General features: G+C 42.7%; 1 protein-coding gene across 1 annotated transcript in view; it reads left to right on the top strand.

Moving 5' to 3' along the window:
* Positions 1–22164, top strand: part of ESAM (endothelial cell adhesion molecule) — a 67252-nt gene that overhangs the window by 38076 nt on the left and 7012 nt on the right. The window contains exon 2 of the mRNA XM_026671424.2: positions 16466–16620. Within this exon, the coding sequence (XP_026527209.2) occupies positions 16466–16620 (155 nt within the window). The remainder of the gene's footprint in view (positions 1–16465; positions 16621–22164) is intronic.

Genomic DNA, 22164 nt, shown 5'->3' on the forward strand with positions numbered 1-22164 from the left:
CTCCCAAGTCCCAGCTGATCGGCTGGATCTTCTTTTGTTGCCCTGCACAGGAGAATGGAGCTGGAAAGCAGGTTAGTGGGGTGGGGAGGGAATGGGGATTTTATAGTATCCTTCCCCTGTCACACACACCAACCACGCCACGCCCACAGAACCGTTAGTAAAAATTTATGAATACTTACCACTGATTGTAACTACAACTTGGGAGTTTATAGTCAAGTCACAGATTGACACGAGGTGTCCAACCTTGGCTACTTTAGGACTTGTGGACTTCAACTCCCAGAATTCCCCAACCAGCATGCCAGCAGGTTGTAAAATGGCCACGATTGGACTCACCGGATGTACACTGAGAACACTTTTGGATTGATTTCCATGGAGATTTATTATAGCTTTAAATTCCATTAAACCTCTTTACTTATTATCTTGTAAACAATTGGCAAATCAAATAAATAAATAAATAAATAAATAAATAAATAAAACGTGTCTTTCAAGAACTCAGGGATTATCTTCTTTGATAAGCAACCATGTTTGGTGAAGTTTGCTAACTCCATGCAACAATGCAATCCACTCTTTGGCTTATCCACCATTCCAAGTTCATCTGAAATGCTTCTCTCTTTGGAATGGAGAAGGCCATGCAAGATTTTAATTCAAGAATCCCTAGGTGCCATTGACAGATCACAGTTGTTGAGCACTTTTAGATGATGATGACAATCACAGTGATGACGATGATGATGACCATCTCCATCATCATCATCATCATCTTGATACTTCAGTGAAATAGTTTCAAGTAACCACTTTTGCTGACTTCAGGAAGCAGCAAAGATTCTCTGGAGGACTTCTCAGTGGCTCTTTGTCATGAATAAATAAATGTACACACTAGTAAAATACATGGTAAGATGTAAGAGAGCCCATTTGGTATTGTGGTGAAGGCATCAGGCTAGAAACCTGGAAACTGAGTTCTAGTCCTGCTTTAGGCATGAAGCCAGCTAGGTGACTTTGGGCCAGTCAGTCTCTCAGCCCCAGGAAGGAGGCAATGGCAAGAAACTTCTGAAATCTTACCAAGAAAACTTTAGGGACTTGTCCAGGCATTCACCCAAAGTCAACACTGATTTGTGTGTGTCCCCTACGCAAAGAAGTAGGGAAGTCACGGACCCATCTGTTCCTCATCATGTAGGATGGGGAATGAATGTGTCTTGATCAGATATATCAGTGTAACCAGTTTCACACATCAACATGATCATCAATGAAGCAGATGAATAAGCCAGCAGAGACAATTTGCCCCCCTAAGAACACATTATTATAGAGATGCAGGTCTGATGTGTCTTCATACCAGTACACCAAAACTGTGCTGTCCAGGAATTGGCTGCATCTTTCTGTTAGGCAAGTCCACCCAGGCAACAAATCTGGAGAGGCTGCAGGTAATGTGTGAAATTGTCCAGGTTGAGAAGACCTTCTATGTGTGGGCAGTTTCTTCAAAGCCTTTTGTCCTCTCTGAAGAGATGGCAAAGAGGAGGCAAAGGTTTCTTTCAGTGACCTCTGTTGATCAGTGGCCAGTGGTCATTCGGAAAGCAGGCCATTGCCAGACCCTGGATGACTTTCTCCGCATATCCTATCTCTTGCTCTCGACTCAGATTGCTCGGACTATCGTTATTTAACTTGAATCCCAGCCAATAAACTGGAAACAGTTATTCTTCAATTCCCGAGGGAATAAATATAAATGTACAAATGGAAAAGAAGCTGGGAACAACAACCAGACAAGATTCTCTTCAACCAGAGAAGATTCCCTTCCCAGGCTGCTGATTCTATGCAGCTTGATTTACAAAAGTGCTTTCTTAAGAGAGTAGTTCTCTTTGAGTATTTTTCTCTGGTGCTCAAACTGCAGCTGTGAATACACACAACATGCAGAACTGATGGGAACTGATCTGTGGAGAACACGTGCCTGAGAAAAATGTGCACGGGAATGTGTGTGTGTGTGTGCGCGCATGCATACATGTGCATGCATGTGCACACATTTAAAGAAGTGGTATGCAACTTTTGTCTGAGTGGTGTGGCAGAGGTTGTACTCTGAAAAATATAGGGGATGGGCCCATTCCAAAACTAAATTTGAATTCATTTATCTTTCTAATTGATCATTTCACAACAATGAAGTTTTGCACCCAAACACATTTGAAAGCGTCCTGAGAATAAAGAAGAAGAAAAATTGCAGGAGGGGAAGACTTAACAGAAAATTGAAGGTTAGATTTTGCAAGATATTCTTGTTTTTGGAAGCAATCAAATCCTTACTCACAAATCCCCCCCACCCGCCTCTTGGGTAATCTCAAGCAAGGGTCTAGATTAATTCCTCCCAGGTGTGTGGGAAGCTCATATTTTAAGTTTCTCGTAAGAGTAGGAATGCCTCAATGCGGGAGGTATATTGGTGGCACTGCCAGAATAAAGAGAAGCCACTGGAGGAAGTTCTCAGGGGTGTCCAACCTTGGTCACTTTAAAACTTGCTGTCATGCTGGTTGGGGAATTCTGGGAGTTGAAGTCCAATAAGTCCTAAAGTGGCCAAGGTTAGACACCGTTGTGTACTTGGTCAACCTGTGACTTAACTGTAAACTTCAAGTTGCAGTTACAATGTTCCATAACATAGCGCCTACAATTTATAGAAAATAAGTCAGGAAGAAGGCTAAGTAAGAACTCCGCTGCCCTGAAAATGGCTGATGTTAAACATTGTGGGGTTTTGATATTTATAGATGGCAGCATTGGACAATGAAAACTGTTCCTGTATTCTGAAGAAGCAGTACCTAAAAACAGGCTTACTTTCCTCCAGGAGATCTATTGATCCTTAGACAGAAGTGTTGACCAAAATGACAAGATTGGAGAACTGACTGACACCTTCCCTTGCTGATGAAAATAAATCCACTTCATGTATTGTACATAGTTCTTCCTCAAGTCTGAAATAGGGATCCTTTTATTTCTTGCTCATTTGCCTTATTTCTTCAGCCATCTCAAATCTCTGGATTGTTAACTCACTGGATTTCTCCTCAAGCCAGGATTTCTTAAGTTCTTATACTCTTAAAATGGAGTTAGCTATTCTTAGTGTCCAACAGTATCAGTTAATCTACTACCTTGTAGCCATACGATGAATTGTACCATAGCTGTTTCATGGGGGAAAAGCTTTGTGAGACTTTGAGTATGTGCTTCAACATCTAAGTTCTATGAGCTGTTAAGGTAGGTCTAATCCCCACCTTTGTTTTAGTTGCCTCTTGAGGCACTTGGAATCTGGTGCTTTCCTGAGAAACCAACTTATCGCTTTTCCGCAGAGCTTCCTGCCCAGAAGTTGCAAGACATGGTCAGGAAATCGGATAGAACATCTGGTGGTTGGAAGGATGCATATCCAAGCAGCTTAGAAGGAATTTAAAAATATCTGCGTCTCCATGAAAGGTCATTGCCCTAAGAGATCTTGCTTTGTACGAACACTATTGTTGCAGGATGCAAAGTTACACAATGACGAATAAAGATTTGGAAGGGTGACCCTTTTGTTGTCTCAAGCATTGATCTCTGATTTAGCATTTATTTAATCCCTGTTCCTTAGTACATAGCAGGAGGAGCTGGGATTCAGCAGGAAGTCGTATGCTTTCTGTACAGAAGGTCCCAGTCTAAATTCTAGGATAGCCAGTTAAAAGGTGCCGGTAATTAGGATATTACGTGCAGGTAATTAGGATGTTATCTTGGAAAATAAAAGTTATAGCCCAACAAATCTGGAGATCTCAAAGTCTGAAAGTTGAAACAATTCATCTACAGTATATCAAGACTGTACAGCTTTGAGCCCCAGTCTGCATGCAGCCCTCAGAAGCTCCCAGAATTCTTCCAGAAATCGTCACCCTTTGTTTATTAATCAACACATTTATTAAACTATAATGCAATGATATAAATATTTAACTGATTTTAATAATAATAGTTCAGGGTAAATGCCAATTAAATCCAATGCAGTTTTGATTCTGGATCCATCCACTTGCTTTTTCTGGTTGTACCTACTTTGGTAGGAGAGCAATGATGTCCCCCAGTTTGTGGTTCTAATGGCTGATGTCATTCCCAATATTTCATCCCTTCTAAGATAGTGACTAGGGCCAGACCCTGTGAAGCAAGAAGTCTATGGCATTTCAGAAATAATGGAATAATGCAGTTGGAAGACAACCAATATTGTCGCATCCTCTTGCTAGTATCTAAAGATATCCAAGTTTGGAATTTGAGTAGCTAAAGAATCTTGGAGCTATTCTGCGATTTTGTTTCTGTGTTGCTATAGAAACTATTGTTACCATGTTTCAGGATTGGTTTTAATTTTCTTTGGTTTGGGGCATTCCTTACTGGGGATCAAAGTCAGCAGTATTTTGGTATAAGCTCTTATCTGCAACCCAGTTATTGTTGAAGAAGTTAACCTCATATCCAACTATTGTGTACTGTACTGAAAGTGTGGCCTTCAGAAGTTGTGGATGCTTCATCACTAGAGGTTCTTAAGAGACTGGACAGTCACTTGTCTGAAATGGTATAGGATCTCCTGCTTGACCAGGGGGCTGGACTAGAAGACCTCCAAGGTCCCTTCTAGCACTATTCTGATTCTAAATCTTAGTTAATTGGACCAGTCCTTGATCTCAGAGCCAACCATTGATCTCAGGACTAGCTCTTGATTCAGAATTTCTCTCTCTTCCTTATCTTCAATAAAATAATGACTACATCTCAGTACTGGGGAATTCAACACTTAAATAGGCTGGATTGTTCTTGCAGTTAGTAGGTAATGTAATGCAGGTAATGTAGTAACTCAGAAATGTCTTCTTTTCCGCTGTATATCATCTCCTTGATTTTCTCCTGATGTGGAGAGCTATAAAAGTGAATCTCCGCAGTATCAAATACTCAGTTTACTATTCAGGAATGGTCTGTGCATCTGAAGAGCCCTGGATTTCTGGCTGATAGGAAAAGCAGCATGTACAATGGCTGTTTTTAAAGCTTCTGCCACACAGTTGTGTAGCCATGAAGCCAAACCAGACGAGGATGGTGAAAAGTTGTAACTTCAGCAACCATTCTAATAAGCTCAGCCATTGCCTTCAGATAAGAAGGAATATGAAATTAGAAAGCTTCCACTTGTTCCAGAGCTGTTCTACAGGCAAACAAAAATCACAGGCTCTCAACAGCTTGAGAGAAATGGAAAACAAAGCACAGATTAGCCCCAGTTCTGTATGGCCCACCCAAGATGCACCTGAACTGCCTCTTACATGATTCTGGGATCATCTGGCAAATGGAAATAACTTCTTAAAGTGGTTTAAGTGTAGTCAAAAGTCCCATATTGAACGTTTTCACACACCCCAAACTCATTTTCTGTCTCCACAATGTCTCTTCCAAACAGCTTCTTTCTCAGGAAAACAACAGTTAGCAACATTTCCCATGATTGAAAACATTCATTCATATCTGTGGATCTTCTCAGTCATCCAGGCCAGGGTTGTTACCAAGTGGCTTTTTCAAAAGGCAACAAGACTTTGTTTCTCTTCTCATCCAGAAAGCTGCATCAGTTCTGACTGAATGGTGGAGGATGGAAGCATTTATATTCCTTACAATCAGATCTGGTCATTTAGCACTCTTTCTGAAAGTCATTGAAGGTTCTTGGAGGTTCATCCATGCCCTGAAGGCTCAGGTAAATGTCCAAGAAAAAGGAGTCTCAGAAAGAGTGCTAATGACCAGATGATTGCCAGGAATATAAATCCTTCCATCCTCCATTATTCAGTCAGAACCGAAGAAGCTTCTTGGATGAGAAGTGAAGCATCTTCAAGGAAAAACAAAGTCCCAGTTCTCTTTTGAAAAAGACCTCTGGGACACTCATTCATATGGATGCATGGATGCAAAGGATTTCTACCAAGGCAACAATGTTCAGCATGAGGGATTAGCTGTACAGGTGAAACTCAAAAAATTAGAATATTGTGCAAAAGTTCATTTATTTCAGTAATGCAACTTAAAAGGTGAACCTAATATATGAGATAGACTCATTACATGCAACGCAAGATAGTTCAAGCTGTGATGTGTCATAATTGAGATGATTATGGCTTACAGCTCAAGAAAACCCCAAATCCACAATCTCAGAAAATTAGAATATTGTGAAAAGGTTCAATATTCTAGGCTCAAAGTGTCCCACTCTAATCAGCTAATGAAGCCATAACTCCTGCAAAGGGTTCCTGAGCCGTTAAATGGTCTCTCAGTCAGGTTCAGTAGGAATCACAATCATGGGAAAGACTGCTGACCTGACAGTTGTGCAGAAAACCATCACTGACACCCTCCATAAGAAGGGAAAGCCTCAAAAGGTAATTGCAAAAGAAGTTGGATGTTCCCAAAGTGCTGTATCAAAGCACATTAATAAAAAGTTATGTGGAAGGAAAAACTGGAAGAAAAAGGTGCACAAGCAGCAGGGATGACCGCAGCCTGGAGAGGATTGTCAGGAAAGGGCCATTCAAAAGTGTTGGGGACTTTCACAAGGAGTGGACTGAGGCTGGAGTCAGTGCATCAAGAGCCACCACACACAGACGGATCCTGGATATGGGCTTCAAATGTTGTATTCCTCTTGTCAAGCCGCTCCTGAACAACAAACAACGTCAGAAGCGTCTTACCTGGGCCAAAGAAAAACAGACCTGGTCTGTTGCTCAGTGGTCCAAAGTCCTAATTTCTGATGAGAGCAACTTTTGCATCTCATTTGGAAACCAAGGACCCAGAGTCTGGAGGAAGAATGGAGAGGCACACACTGCAAGATGCTTGAAGTACAATGTGAAGTTTCCACAGTCTGTGTTGATTTGGGGAGCCATGTCATCTGCTGGTGTTGGTCCACTGTACTTCATTAAGTCCAGGGTCAACGTAGCCATCTACCAGGAGATTTTGGAGCACTTCATGCTTCCTTCCGCAGACGAGCTTTATGACTTCATTTCCCAGCAGGCCTTGGCCCCTGCCCACACTGCCCAAAGCACCAAAACCTGGTTCAATGATCGTGGGATTACTGTGCTTGATTGGCCAGCAAACTCGCCTGACCTGAACCCTATAGAGAATCTATGGGGCATTGCCAAGAGAAAGATGAGAGACATGAGACCAAACAATGCAGAAGAGCTGAAGGCCACTATTGAAGCATCCTGGTCTTTCATAACACCTCAGCAGTGCCACAAGCTGATAGCTTCCATGCCACACCGTATTGAGGCAGTAATTGCTGCAAAAGAGGCCCAAACCAAGTACTAAGTACATATGCATGCTTATACTTGTCAGAGGTCCAATATTGTTCTATGTACAATCCTTGTTTTATTGATTGCATGTAATATTCTAATTTTCTGCTATTGTAGATTTGGGGTTTTCATGAGCTGTAAGCCATAATCATCACAATTATGACAAATCACAGCTTGAACTATCTTGCTTTGCATGTAGTGAGTCTATCTCATATATTAGTTTCACCTTTTAAGTTGCATTACTGAAGTAAATGAACTTTTGCACGATATTCTAATTTTTTGAGCTTCACCTATATAAAGCCCCTGCAGGACCCTTCCACAGAAAACCAGTTGGTAGAAGATCATCCACTTTGTGATATCATCATCCCTCTTGTGGCCCTGTTCTGCTGCTTCTGCCCCACTGGTTTTGAAACGGCTTCTGTCAGATGTTTTACCAGGATGTTATCTCCTCTGTAAGGCTAAGCACATGTCTTATTAAAAGCTAAACGTGTCAGCTAACAGAAGATCTTTCAAAAAAAGCTCAAATTCATGCAGCCAGAACTAAGTGCTGGGGAGGTCAGTGCAGTGGGTGGCAACCATGCCAGATAAACGTATTTGTGAAATGTTATTAATGAACCTGGCTTGTTGATTATGAATGCCTGTGATTTTAATGGATTTTTAAACCAGATTGTTCCTTTATTTAAAGATTAATAATACAAAAATATGTGACTTCTCTTTCTCTCTATTGAACTTTACTTGTATTCAGCAATACATTTTTATTTACCCCAGAAGTGAAGATAACTAGATTCTCTTTGTAGGTGCTATCCATGACCCACCATTTATTGTAGGCATAGTTCTTTGCTGGAATTGGAACTGGAGAATGCAAGAAGATGGGAGAGATTTCACAGAATAACAGAGTTTGAAGGGACTTTGGAGGACTTCTAGTCCAACCCCCTGCTCAAACTGGAGATCTTATACCATTTCAGACAAATGGTTGTCCAGTCCCTTCTTACAAGAAGGAGCACCACAACTTCTGAAGCTGTTCCACTGGTTGATGGTTCTTACTGTCGGGAAATTTCTCTTTAGTTCTAGGTTGCTTCTTTCCTTGATTAGTTTCCATCCATTGTTTCTTGTCCTGCTTTCAGGGGCTTTGGAAAATAGGTTGAGTCCTTATTCTTTGTGGCAACCCCTCAAATACTGGAACACTGCTATGATGTCACCCTGGTTCTTCATTTCACTAGATTAGATATAGTCAATTCCTGCAATCCTTCTTCATATGTTTTAGCCTCCAGCACCCCAATCATCTTTGCCATTTTTCTCTGCACTCTTTCCAGAGTCTGTCTGTCTGTCTGTCTATTTATTTATCTCACCCATTTTTTTCTTTCCAATTGTGCTTAGCCAAGAAGACTCCAGGTATGAAATGAGTGTGACCATGGCTGTTCCAGGGCCACAGGTCGTTTCCTTTGCTTCCAGTTGCAACTTCCCCCTTAAAAGAGTATACAAGGACACAATCTCAAACTAAGAATGGTTATGTTGTTATGTTGGGGGGAGGGGGAAGTACAAGGAATGGTTTTAATATTAGTAGCTCTCTTCATGCTGCTTTCAGGCATGACCTGTTGGTCTCCCTTCAGAAGAATATTCTTCCTCTCTGCTGGTCCTCTCCCTGCATTGCCACTGAAAACTCCAGGTAGCTTTTACCCTACTGACCTCAAAGGATTGTCTCCATCCTTGGAAGCCCTCCAACTTGGAATTTCATATTCTGACCTGTTCACATTCCTTGAGACCTGCCTTCTGCCTCATGTCATCAGATTTGCCAGTAGCTTTCTGTTGCTTGCTAGGCACATCACATTGACAGGAGGCCTTTATGTTATGGACTATCTCCAAGGAAACAAGTAGGAGATCTTTATTTATGCTAAAATAAGATTTTAAATTCAGAGAGGGAGGGAGGGAGGAAAGAAGGATAGAAGGAAGGAAGGAACCTTCTCTCTTATCCATTTACATGTTGCCTGGAAAAAAATCTATACAGATAAACATCATCAGCTTCAGAGAGGACCAAATAGGAATAGTAGATGGCTCTTTGTACTAGTGCTTGCTCTTGTCCCAAAGTCACCTCATTTCCCTATCTGTACCTTTCAAGCAGGATGGTCCCCAATTCTTGTCACAGCACAGACAAAGTTTTATAGACAAAGTTTTCCTTCATTCTGTGAAGGTAGCCAGTAATGCTGAGGGTCATTTTTTTGCTGTCATTAACATGGAGAAATGTGTCGTTTGGTGTTTTTTTTTGTGGAGGGGAAAAGGGAAAGTACTTTTTGTTGTTGTTTGTCAGATATAAATTTCATCTTTCCTCCAAGAGCTCAAAGCTCTTTGCATAGCTTCTCTCCTCCTCCTGTATTTCCTCACAACAATAATCTTGTAGGCTGCAGAAGACTGGCTGACCTGAAGCGACCCGAACAGTTTCCATGGGTAACAGTGAATTTGAACCTGGCCCTAATTCACCACGTCAACCATTGTATCATTCAGTAGTCCAGGGATCTCCAAACTTGGCAACTTTGAGACTTGTGGACTTCAACTCCCAGAATTCCCCAGCCAGCATGGCTGGCTGAGGAATTCTGGCAATTGAAGTCCACAAGTCTTAAATTTGCCAAGTTTGGAGACCTCTGCTGTAATGTGTAAAAAGTCCCTTCTTCCAAGATGAGTTGATGACCTGCAGCTCCTGACCTCCATTAGCTAATGGCAGAATGTCTTGGACCTTGAAATGAAGCACAGAGGGCTTTGAGGATTTCATGCTTCAGGTTGCTGGCTCCTGCTTTACCCAACAAGAAGGCAAGCGCTTGCTCATCAGCCCCATAACTCCAACCCATGAGTTGGTGGACTGAAGATCCTGTTTGCTCTCCTCTCAAATTAACATCTTGATCCTTCTAAAAATATTCATTTGGACCTGTGGCACTGATGCCCTCTCAGGATATTGGGCCTGGAGAGGGTTGGTGGTCTCTGCCTCGTGTAGAGGGGTCGCAACTTCCATGGCTAACAAAAGGTCTCTGATTGCAACTGCCGAGAACCGATAGCAAAGAGGGAGGCCCCTGGGAAAAATCTTAGTGCCTTATCAAGCAAGGCAGAAGGGCAGTTTCCTGTTGTTATCCCAGGCAGTTTCCTAGGTTTTGTTTCTCCAAAGCCCTTGGTGGAAATGACAGGACCTGTTGCCAAAGAGCAGTTCCTGTAACCGGGAGGCGCTGGCGGGGGGCTGGGCTCCATTATCGCCCATGTTCTTGCTTCCGGCATCTTGAAGTCGGGCCTTGGAAGACAGGAAATCTCTTCCTCCTGATGGCAGGTGGTGCATCCTTTAAGGAGCCCAAAGGGGCAAAAAAAAATATACATCTTGGCTATTAGCAACATATAGCATTTTTTGCTTTCTGACAAAAGTGTGGGTGCGTATGTGTACGTGCACCTGTGTTTTTAAAGAAAAAAAATGTATTTGAATACTTTCTATTCTGTTTGCAAAGAAATTTCATCCTGTTTCGTTTAGTGGAGATGCAGAGCAAATATGCAAATAAATGACCCAGCTGTCAGGACTCCAGCAAATCCACCCCCCATTCAAATTATAAGTCTCTAGCCACATTTTCTCAGAGAAAAGAAAATTGATATATTGGAAGTGGCCACGTTGACCACTTTGGTCTTTTTAGCTGCCACCATCCTTGGGGAAGGAATTCCGAGGAAGCCGGTGCATTAAAATCCATTCAGAAATCAGTTTCTGGTCCTTAGCTCTTGAATGTGACGCTTCTCACTGAACAGACTACATTTCTGATGCTAATCAAGGTTGCCGTCCTAGTATTTGGGGGGATTTAGGCAAGCAGCAAGTCACAGGCCAAGTCTTAAGGGTGTATGATGATTCTCTGGACCCGGTGGGCAATTTTGTTTCCTCTTTGACATCTTGGGTATTATCGTGTCAGGAAAATGCAGAGCATTTTCAGAGCCTCTGATTCCATTTGATTTTCTTGCCCTGCAGCTGAGGCATCCTACTTGGACCAGTCGGAATCAACCCCATCACTTTTCAAGAGCTGTTAACCTTCCTCTGAAATGCTGGTTGGGGCAGAGATGCTTAATAATTAAGGAAGTTCAAAGAAGGAGATCCAAACCCTTCTTAGCTGGAAGGAGAGTAAAGCTAATTTGTATCAAAATCCACCTTCCAATTTTCCCTAAATTTTCCTCACTGCCGTTCATTCCCAAGGCCCTTTGGAAATTTTTTTGGGTGGGGGTGTTCTTTAAAACATATTTTATTGTGTTATTTTTTCTGTGGGTTGGACAGCGGTGCCACTGTTGTTGTTCTAATATATACATACATACATACATACATACATACATACATACATACATACATATACATATACATATACATATACATATACATACATACACACACACACACACACACACACACACACACATATATGTATGTGTGTGTGTGTGTGTGTGTGTGTGTGTGTATGTGTATGTATCACTCCCACCAATCTGAACAAATTCCAGGGTCAATTTTATTTTAGATGGTCTATGTTTGGGTTTGAATGGAAAGATGGGATGCAACTAGATTTTCTTTGTTCTTTTTTTCTTTGATTGTTGTTTCACTTCTCATCCAAGAAGCTTATTCCGTTTCTTTCTTTTTTTTCAAAGGAAAAAAAAACATTTTGCTTCTCAACCAACTGAAGAACTGAAGAAACTTCTTGGCTGAGAAGTGAAACATTTTCAAAGAAAAAAAAACAAGAAAGTCCAGTTGCCTTTTGGAGAAGCACTTTTGGGACAACCATGACCTGGATGACTGAGAATCTCCATAGACATAACCTCTATAAGTTAACCATTACATGGATATATAGATATTGCCATCTAGATCAGGGGTCCCCAATCTTGGCAACTTTAAGACTTCAACTCTGCTGGCTGAGAAACTCTGGGAGTTGAAGTCCATAAGTCTTAAAGTTGCCCAGGTTGGGGACCCCTGATCTAGAGGGGTATGTCGATACGTGTGTGTGTGTGTGTGTGTGTGTGTGTGTGTGTTTAATACAGTGTATATTTAAATGAAATCTAGGTAGCTTCAAAATCTCCATGATTTTGAGTACTAGTTTCTATGGCAATGAAAAATAATTTCTGATCATCTTCCTTATGGCATTCCTTGATGAACACTGGCACATGCTATCAGGGAAGTTGAAAACCATCAGGGATCTCATCAAAGAAAGAATAACAAGATCCTCTCAGGCTTTATTAGGCCATCAGGAGACCAATCCTACATCCCACACCTGGGAATTTACTCCACTTCAGAAGCATGTGATCGTTTTGTGTTTCTGTGGGCATATATTTTTAAGGAACCAAAAAATGGGGTGGGGTGGGTGAAATCTAAAAACATCTCAGGGAGAAATGGAAATCATGGGATGGATGAACAAAGTGGGATAGCTCCAGGAAAGAGTCAAGCTGACCACGTAACCCTAAAGGGGACAATTTCAAGAAGCAGTTTCTATACAATGCTTCTCACAGAAAGTCCACACCAGGGGAGGGGCTTCTACGCGTTCCCCTGGGTTCAGGAAAACCTGTAGCTAACGTTATGTCCGGTTTGTAGAACCCCCAAATCTCACCCCTGGCTGGCCCCGCCAACCCCGCAATGTCCCTTCCCAGGAATCTCCACGCAGCCTGTTTTGGATGCGAGGTGAGTGCAGAAAGTGGGCCTCCTGGAAGCTCTAGAAGGCTGGAAACGGGCCTGTTTCCAGCTTCCGGAGGGCCTCCAGAGCCTGGGGGAGGCCATTTTCTCCCTCCCGGAAGTTCAAGAAAAGCCTCCGGAGCCAGGGGAGGGCAAAAACGGACACCTCACACACCCTCGCCATGGTGCAGGAGGCTGACTAGGCCACGCCCACCATGGCCACGCCCACCTAGCAACTGGGCAGAGAACCAGTTGCTGGATGCTGAAAATTTTGAAGCCCATCCCTGATCCACAGACATATTTGTTGAAAACATTTTTCTTCATCCAACAAAGCTTCCAGAGAAACTAGAGAGGAGGACAATTGTTGCCAGTAGGTTTACAGCCTAAAAGACCTGATATAAAAAGAAATACATAGAATGACCATGTAGAAATAGTTCAGGAAGCAAGGAGGCTGATGGCTCTGGTCTTCCAGCAGACCCTCACTTCCTATGTTGTCGTCTCCTCGTGTTTCTTGGTGGAATGATCTGCCCAAAACCTTTTCCTAGGAAAAGGGAGGAATCCCAGTTATTCATCTTTTCTGACCTTTTCACTATCCTGGTGTCCCAAGGGATACATCCCTGAAATGAAGTAGATTAGAAACGCTTTCTGCCCCCCTCAAGACTTGAGAAGAAGTGGAGGCCATATCCCACAAGGACAACTTTATTCCCTGAAGAGAAGAACCCATTGCATTATGAAGTCCACTCCATCATTTCTGTTTCCAAGCTGAACATCCTGTTGTTCTGAATCAAGAACTCTCCAATATTGTAACTGATTTGGAAGCGGTTTCATAGGGAGTGCAAATCCACAGTGTGAAGGCCCACAAGCAGTTCTAACACTTAAACTTTTGAATTGTAACCTGTCCTCCCCACTGCCACCCGTTTTGTCATGCCCCTGTCAGAATCTGATTCTGAGGGGGAGACCGAGCAGCTGACAGGGAGTGGGAGTGTGGCTCCATTGGCTGTGGAAGAAACTGGGGAAGGGCAAAGTCCTGCTGGGCAGAGCAGGGGAGAGTAGAGAAAGCAGAGGGAATTTAGAGGAAGACTCAGGGCCACCCGCTCTTCATCCTAGGGCACGCAGGGAGGAACAGAGAAGGAAGCAACATGAGTTGCATGGCTTATGGGGGAGGAAAAGGTCCTGATTCCCTTTATTAGCTGCAGCTGGGAACACAGTGTTTAAAAAGGGAAGCTACGCTCAGCAAAGTTGTTGGAAGTAAATCGTGAGTTATTTGTTATTGCCGAGGCTTATCTGGGTTCCTGGCATCTTCCCAACTGTGTGTGTTTTGTTGGCCTTTCAAGTCTGCAATTCCTTCTCCTGCCCTGTCCAGTTAATTGCTGCAGCATGGTTTGTGTGGATTTTTATTTACAGTTTGTATGTACTTTGTTTTCGGACTGAATTTCCTCCACTTAAAGACTGTTCTTGGGAGAGTTTTTTCTCCAGCCGAAGGTAACCTGGACATTGGGGGCAATGTTGGAGGTATTAAAGGGACTTGTCTTACTTATTTGACTGTGTTGCCTTTGTGCCACGCCCTGGGTCATCACACCTTTCTACAGGTAGTCCTCGGCTTACAACCATAAGTTTAGTGACCATTTGAAGTTACAATAGTACTGGAAAAGGGGACTTTTTATCATTTTTCACCCTTATGACCATTACAGCTCTCACTGAACAACTGTCTCACTTAGCAATAAAAACTCTAGGCTCAGTTGTGGTTAAAAGTTGAGGATTACCTGTACAGAATAACCTGCCATGGGGGTGTGTATCAGGTATTTTTGTAATAGAAAATGATGATCTAAAATGCTTTTACAATTCAAGTTTTCAGTGCTCTGAATTCAGAGAGAAATGGCTCTCTTCTGGCATTCATTTCTTTAAAAACAAATCATGTTCCCAAAATAGAAATATTAATGAGGGAGGCTAGCAGCTTTTCCAAGTGTGATTAAGTTTGTTTTATTTTTTTAAAGCCAGTCTCTTGTGGTGGGCATTCTAAGATGGCAACCATTCATTAGTTGTTTTTATTTGGGTTGTTTTTAACCGTGGCTTTTGAGAATGGTTTTCCACAAAGCCTAGCTAGTAAGTCAGAGATGTGCAGAAATGATCCAGATTCAGCGTATTCCCATCAGAAAGAGGTAAAATTCCACTGAGGGAAAAATGCTGGCAATTTGCTAGCAATACTACAGTCTCCACCTTTTCATAGGGCAAAAATCTAGATGAGGGAGCTGGGGAGTGGATGGAAATAATGATCGGGAGTTCAGAGGTCACTTCAAATAAAGCAACACGATGCAGCTAGTGTCGAAATCCTTAGCAACAAGATTGTGAGGTAAAACCTATAATTGTTGTGTGGTTCTTGGGCTGGAGTTTTTTTTTTTTCTTGTTGAATATCCTGAGGGAAGATTCTTAGACTCATCTGCTTCTCATAGGCTTTATTTCACAGTTTAGACTCCATCATTCACCTTAATGTTTGGTGTCATTGGAAATTAGTGGAAAAGCATCTTGGAATGACTCCTCTAAGCTCTAGCGCTTTATGTATGGAACTGGTGAGATCCTGAGATGGCCATGTCAGGAATAGACTTCAAAAAAGGGATATCGTTCTATAAAAACACCCAGGCAAACCAACAATCAAAAGGTCCACTTAGTAGACCAGAAGAAAACACTCTAGTTCAACCTCAAAGGTGCTTTTTCAAGAAGCAACTGGACTTTCTGGTTTTTCTTTGAAGACGTTTTGCTTCTCATCTAAGAATGAAGAACTAACTAAGCTTCTTAAGGATGAGAAGCGAAACACCTTCAAAGAAAAGCTAGAGAGTTCAGGTGCTCCTTGAAAAAGCACCTGTGGGTCAACCATGACCTGGATGACTGAGAATCTCCATAGACACTCTAGTTCAGTGTTTCTCAACCTGGACCGGTTTCTAAAGTGTGGACTTCCAGAATTCCTCAGCCAGCCGATTGTCCCCAATAGAAATATTTCCTTGAAGGAAATAACCTAAATTCTCTGCAGCCTAAACAGCATCCCTGTCTTGGGTTACCTAAACAGTTTTGTCTTGTCTGAACACATTTAGGTGACATGTAGTTTTCTCCTTGGTGAAAACAGTGGATATTTGTTTCTCTCAGATGATTTCAGACAATACTCATAACATGTCATACTCTATTACTGTAGTAAATGCAGGTAGTCCTCAACTTATGATCACAGTTAAGCCCAAAATTTATGTTGCTAAGTGAGAAATTTGTTAGGTGAGTTTTTTTGCCCCATTTTACGACGTTTCTTGCCACATTTGTTAAGTGTACCTGGCTTTTCCCACTGACTTTGCTTGTCAAAAGGTCACAAAAGGTGATCACATGATCCTGGGAAACTGCAGCCGTCATAAATATGAACCAGTTGTCAAGCATCCGAATGCAAATCATATGACCCTAGGGATACTGCAATGGTCATAAGTATGAAAAACGGTCTTAAGTCGCCTTTTTCAGTGCTATTGTAACTTCGAAATGGTCACTAAATGAACGGCTATAACTCGAGGACTTTCTATAACCATTGCTTGTATTTCTTTTGCCCTTGCAGGACTATCTTCTGCTGTCTTGGAAGTGGAGGTTGGACAGACTTCAGTGACCGTGATCCAAGGACAGCAGGCCATACTTCCCGTCTGGTATACGTCCGCCAGTTCAAGCGTCCCCTTTGTCACCTGGCACAGGGAGAGACCCGGGGAGCGTTTTCAGGTATTGCCTCACTTTGCCAAGACTGGGGGGAAAAAATCCAATGTCTGCTCTTGTTTCTAGAAACTGGCAATTAAAATAGGCTTCTAAAAACAGTTTTGAGTGTTGAGCGGAGTTTAGCAACCCAGTCAACTCATCAATGGCCCAACAGTACAGATAAGACGTAAAGGCAGTGATTTGAAGGCTCCATCTGACTGAAAGAGACATTTCAGTGGTGGTATGTGACCGGTTCGGTCTGGTTTGACTGAACCGGTAGTAAAAAAAAAAAAAAAGCCTTCTATGATCAGCTGAAAGGAGGACGACATCAACTGAGAGGAGGAAGAAGAGAAAAGAGCAGGATCGACCCTACCACACACACACTGCACCCTTTTCTCTTCTTTATCCTTTCAGCTGATTGGCACTGCAGGCCTCGGCTGGTGTGTGGAAAGCTGCACGGGCATGTTAGGGCCGCTTGCGTTAGGTGGGTATGTTTTAGGTGCGCACATACGCACGATCCCTGAACCAGTAATGGAACAGGTAGGATCCCACTGCTGAGACATTTGTAGATTTCTTGAATGGATTGGTTTGAGTTCTATGCGATAATCCACAATAAGCATTTAAAAAACCTCCTCCTTTCCATATGGGCTCCAAACTACGCCCTTTAACGGCCATAGCAACGGATCCCATGGTGAGGTTCTCTGTGTGAGCTGAGATCTTGGGCCACCTGGGGACAGGGAGAAAGTCTACCCCTGTGTGATGATCTCCTTGTAACACCCCCCCCTTGATCTCAACTGTGGTCATAAGTTGAGGAACCTCAGTATCCTACTGGGAAGAAGACTAGGGCTAGCAGAACTAAGTGGCAAGAATCACGGTGGCCACTAGAGGACAGCAGACTACAAGGGATTTCTATATCTCTTTGGTGCTAGTAGTTACAGGTAGTCCTTGACTTACAACAGTTTGTTTAGTGACTGTTCAAAGTTACAGCGGCACTGACAAAAGTGGCTTATGACCATTTTTCACACTTACGACCATTGCAGCCCCCCCCTTCCATGATCACGTGCTCAAAATTCAGATGCTAGGCAACTGACTCATATTTATGACGGTTGCATTGTCCCTGTCCCTGTCAGAGTCAGACTCTGAGGGAGAGGAGGAACAGCCGACAGGGTAGTGGAAGGGTGGCTCCAGAGGTTGTGGAGGAGGCTGGGGAAGGGCAGAGGCCAGCTGAGCAGTCAGAGGAGGACCCAGGCGCATCCCCTCTCCATCCTAGGGCATGCAGGGAAGAGAGGATAAGGGAGAGATGTGGTCTACTCGGGAGAAGAGGGCCTTGATCCTCTTCATGGGCTGCAGCTGTGACAACTGAATAAGAGGACGGACCTGCGTACAGGCGAACACTGGAAGCAAAGCATGGAAATATCTCTAGTTTATGGTTCCTCTCTCGAGTTTGGCGTCCTTCCCAGTGTGTGTTCTGTTATCTGTGGACATCCTCCAGCCCTTATCTTGCCTGGCTTGTGTTGCTTTTTCCCTTCTTCTTGTAACTGTTTATGTGGGAGTTTTTTTTGGCTTCCGTCAAGAATATTCGGAGCTTGGAAGCAAAGTGAAGGAATAAAAGGGGCTTCACCTGTTTTCTGTGACTATGTGTGTTCTGTATCCCACCCTGGGTCATCACAGTCCCGGGATCATCTCCTTTGCGACCTTCTGACAAGCAAAGTGTCAACTCATAAAATATTTCTATGGTCTTTTTAAAGTTGCCAACAGAAAGGGAGGGGGGAAAGGGGTTTGAAAGAGCAGTGTGGCAGCTTGGAAATCAAAAGTGCATTCCATAAATAGATTTTCAGAGATAGTAACTAGGTGACGGAAGTTTCTGCCACACAAAATTCTAACTGGAGAACATGATTGATGACTCTTGGCTATGGATGTGTCCCATTGGAGAATATGAATTACGATACACCCAGGAGGGGCTGGGGGGGGGGGAACCAGGATCAAGGGTGACAATTATGTGCCTCAGAGTTGGCTACACCCAGGCAGTGCCGGACATGTTAACTCCTTTTGAAGTTTTGGATGTTTGGCTCGAGACTCATGATTTAATTGAGGTAACTGCCGGAATCCTGACACAAAGTCAATAGGGAAGCCAGATTCACTTAACAACCGGGTGACTAACTTAACAACTGCAACGATTCACTTAATAACAACTTGTAAAATGGGGCAAAGTCACTTAACAAATGTTTCACTTAGCAACAGACATTTTGAGCTCAGTTGTGGCTGTAAGTGGAGGACTAGTAAGGACTAGTATTTGGACTTTTGCAACCCAGATGCCTTAGCCCAATTTGTCCCCCTGGGTCAAAAACTCTTGTGAGTCAAACAACGCCAGAACTAAAACACATAGCAAACTTCAGATGGAAACGTGTAATATTGATGGGAAATCTTCCTTAAAGGCAAGCTGTTTTTTAAATGTAAAAATAGATGACATCTCCTCCTCAATCATTGATTAATGCCATGCCAAGATAAATAAACAGAATTATGATGGGGATGTCAGTACAGTCCACATATATAGGAAAATGTCAGTCTGCTTAAGTCTTCCCCACATTTAGGTTTGGTTCACTGAAATTCTTAGAGTTATTCAGTGACCGTTAAGTCTATCTAATGTTAAGGCTGTTTAATTTTTTTTTTTAAATTTCATTTTTACTTTATTTTTACTTTTTTCCCCCCAGTTGGGATGCATCCCAATTCTGTCAAGCTTCCAGACTCTGCATCTAAATCAGAGGGGGAAAAAATCAACATAAAAAAATCAAGAGGCTTAAAGTATCTTTCTAACAAAAAAAAACAAAAACAAAAAACAAACCACCCACGAGAGCTATAAAGCACGCTTGGGCATCTTCTCCTAATTGACATGTCTTCTTTTTAGAAGGATATAGACATTGGCAGCTGGGGACACTTCAGAAACCAATGTGTTCTGTTTATGGGGAGGATGAACTGGGGAAAGCACTATGCCACTATGATTTGAAGTTCATTGCTCAACAGTGAATCTCTTTCCCTTCAAATCTGGGTGGGCCTTTTCGGGATAGGAGAGTTTCCCCATTTTTACATGCTCGGCTTGCCTGTGCCACTTGAGTGTTTCTCAGAGCACTTTGCAGCCTGTAACACGTGTGGACCCTGAAGTCTGATGAAGGCAGAGAAAGCAAGCATTATCCCCCCATGTTAGAGAGCTGGGTGGGTAAAATGGTAAAATGGAAGCATGCTGCCAACAGATTCAGAAATTAAGAGCCTCTATATGCAAGTGGGAGTTGCACAACCATCTTAAAAAAATTTGGGGGGGTGATATGAGGGCGGTCAGGGGCACGGAAGCGATGGCAGCACTGCTCTGGCAAGGCTGGGCATTTGGTGGAGAAGAGAGAAGGCTCGTTTTAAGGGGCAAAGTAAATGCATTCAATTTTATGTGAGATGAAGGAATACTGAAGGAATACCTTGGCTTACAGCCACAACTGAGCTCAACATTATCCTTGCTAGGCGAGACAGTTAAGTGAAATTTGTCCCATTTTATTACCTCTCTTGCCTCCGTTGTTAAGTGAATCTAGCCCCCCCCTTTCACTGTGCTTGTCAGAAGGTTGTAAAAGGTGATCACATGACCCCAGGACACTGCAACCTTTTGCCAAGCGCCCGGATTTGGATGGCATGACCATGGGGATGTTGCAACAGTCGTAAGTGTGAAAAACAATTATAAGTCACTTCTTTCAGTGCTGTTGTAACTTTGAACAGTCACTAAGCAAATGGCTGTAAGTCAAGGACTACGTGTATTTTACCCCAAATGACGGAAAGGGAGAAATCACGCAGACAAAATTCATAACTTTTGCCATGAAGTTTGGCTGCTTAAGTCCCCAGGGAGCATAAAATAAAGATTAGGAAGGGTATAGATGTCTTGTCTACCATACGGGATGCTCATGCACTTATGCGTACAGGCAGAGGCCTCTCATATCATGCTGAAATCTTGAACTGTTTGACGCCGTTGCTATGCCTACCGAGCATCATCCATTTGATGTGCTAGACTTATCACTGCTTTGTGTGCGGAATGAGCCATGCAAGCGGAAGAGGTGCTAAGTAGCACTGACACCTTTGTGTCTCATTGAAAAAGATAGGAAGGCAGGAAGGAGGGCTGAGAGCCAGGCTGAAGAACCAAGCTTCTACAGATTGCTTCTTCGGGAAGATGCTGGAACAGAGTTCTTCAACCATGGCAACTTTTAAGATGTGTGGACTTCAATTCCCACAGATATGGAGAGGTCCAGGAACATGAAGTTTTCTCAACCGTGGCGATTTCAAGTTGTGTGGACTTCCCCAGCCGGCATTGCTAGAATCCTGGGAGTTGAAGACCACTCATCTTAAAATGCCAAGGGTGAAAAATACTGTGCAGGAGATTCCTTGGAATTTGATACAGCATTCAAAGGAGGGGACAGTGAATGGACAATAAGTTGGGCACTACTATTGTTTTGAAGTTCTCCCATTTAGAAACTTGAGCTCCGGAGCAATTCCTTGATGGACTCTTCCCACCTGTAACATGTTGTCTGTGTAGAAGGGCACATCAGTGATATCCCTCCACTCTGCATTCTTCTCCACTTAGAAATGTAAACCACAATTTCTGTTTTCTGGATGGACAGAAGTGCATGCAAGGGGCTAATTCAGTCTATCAATGCATATTTTCTCCACCCCCAAAATAACTAGAGCAATTAAAGAAGGGGTATTTTAAGAATCTTGGACAACCTCTGTTTTTTCACACATGCACCTCATTCCAGCTTTTGATTAATGCCCATTAGTTTTCTTTTGCAAAGGGGGCTACTTTGCAGCAGATGTTCTACGAGAACTTCCATAATTTCATTAGCCATTGCTGTTCAAAACATTTGTAGAATCCTATTGCCTGTTGCTGGAGTAAAAATTTTGCAATAAGCAGGTCTCAATTCATTGAGGTAGACAAGGTCAAGAACTTTGTGATCTATTCACAAAACCTTTCCACTCCTTTAAAAAGAAAAAAAAAAGGTTTGCTTATTCCCAGGGTGGAGTCTACATACCTTGACAGCAGGTTTAGGGTCTGGCTGCAATCCTGTGAAGGTTTTGCTACCTTCGCTGCAATCTTTTGCCCCTTAGTCAGATCTTTGTAATTGTTAGTTTTCAGATGCTTTATAAAGAAAGGGATCCTACTGGTGATGAAGGGGAAAGAAGCATCTTTTGTTACTATGGCAACCAAGCTCTGCTAGAGCATCGAAGCCAACTTTTCCTCCCCTGGTGGCTTTAGTTCATTACAATGCATGTCAAGACACAGATTCTGCAGTGGATTCATTTGAACCTTTCGGACCAGGATGAGTTAGATTGAAACATCCCATCTGAAGGCAAACGTGGCTTCTTCTCTCACTTGCAGAAGACCAAAATGAAGTCTTTGGACTGCACTGCTATTGCTGTCCTTGGCCCCCAGGTTGTGTAGGACTGATTGAAACAGGGGAAAGAAATGGCTGTATTTTAAAAAACTTTAAAATGATGGTAAAGATACAGTAGAAGAATCAGCGGGAGGAAAGGGGTGAAAAATGA

Source organism: Notechis scutatus, chromosome 7 (genome assembly GCF_049901735.1).
Source record: "Notechis scutatus isolate UNSWTSFEM ecotype Mainland chromosome 7, rNotScu1.2, whole genome shotgun sequence".
NCBI lineage: Eukaryota > Metazoa > Chordata > Lepidosauria > Squamata > Elapidae > Notechis > Notechis scutatus.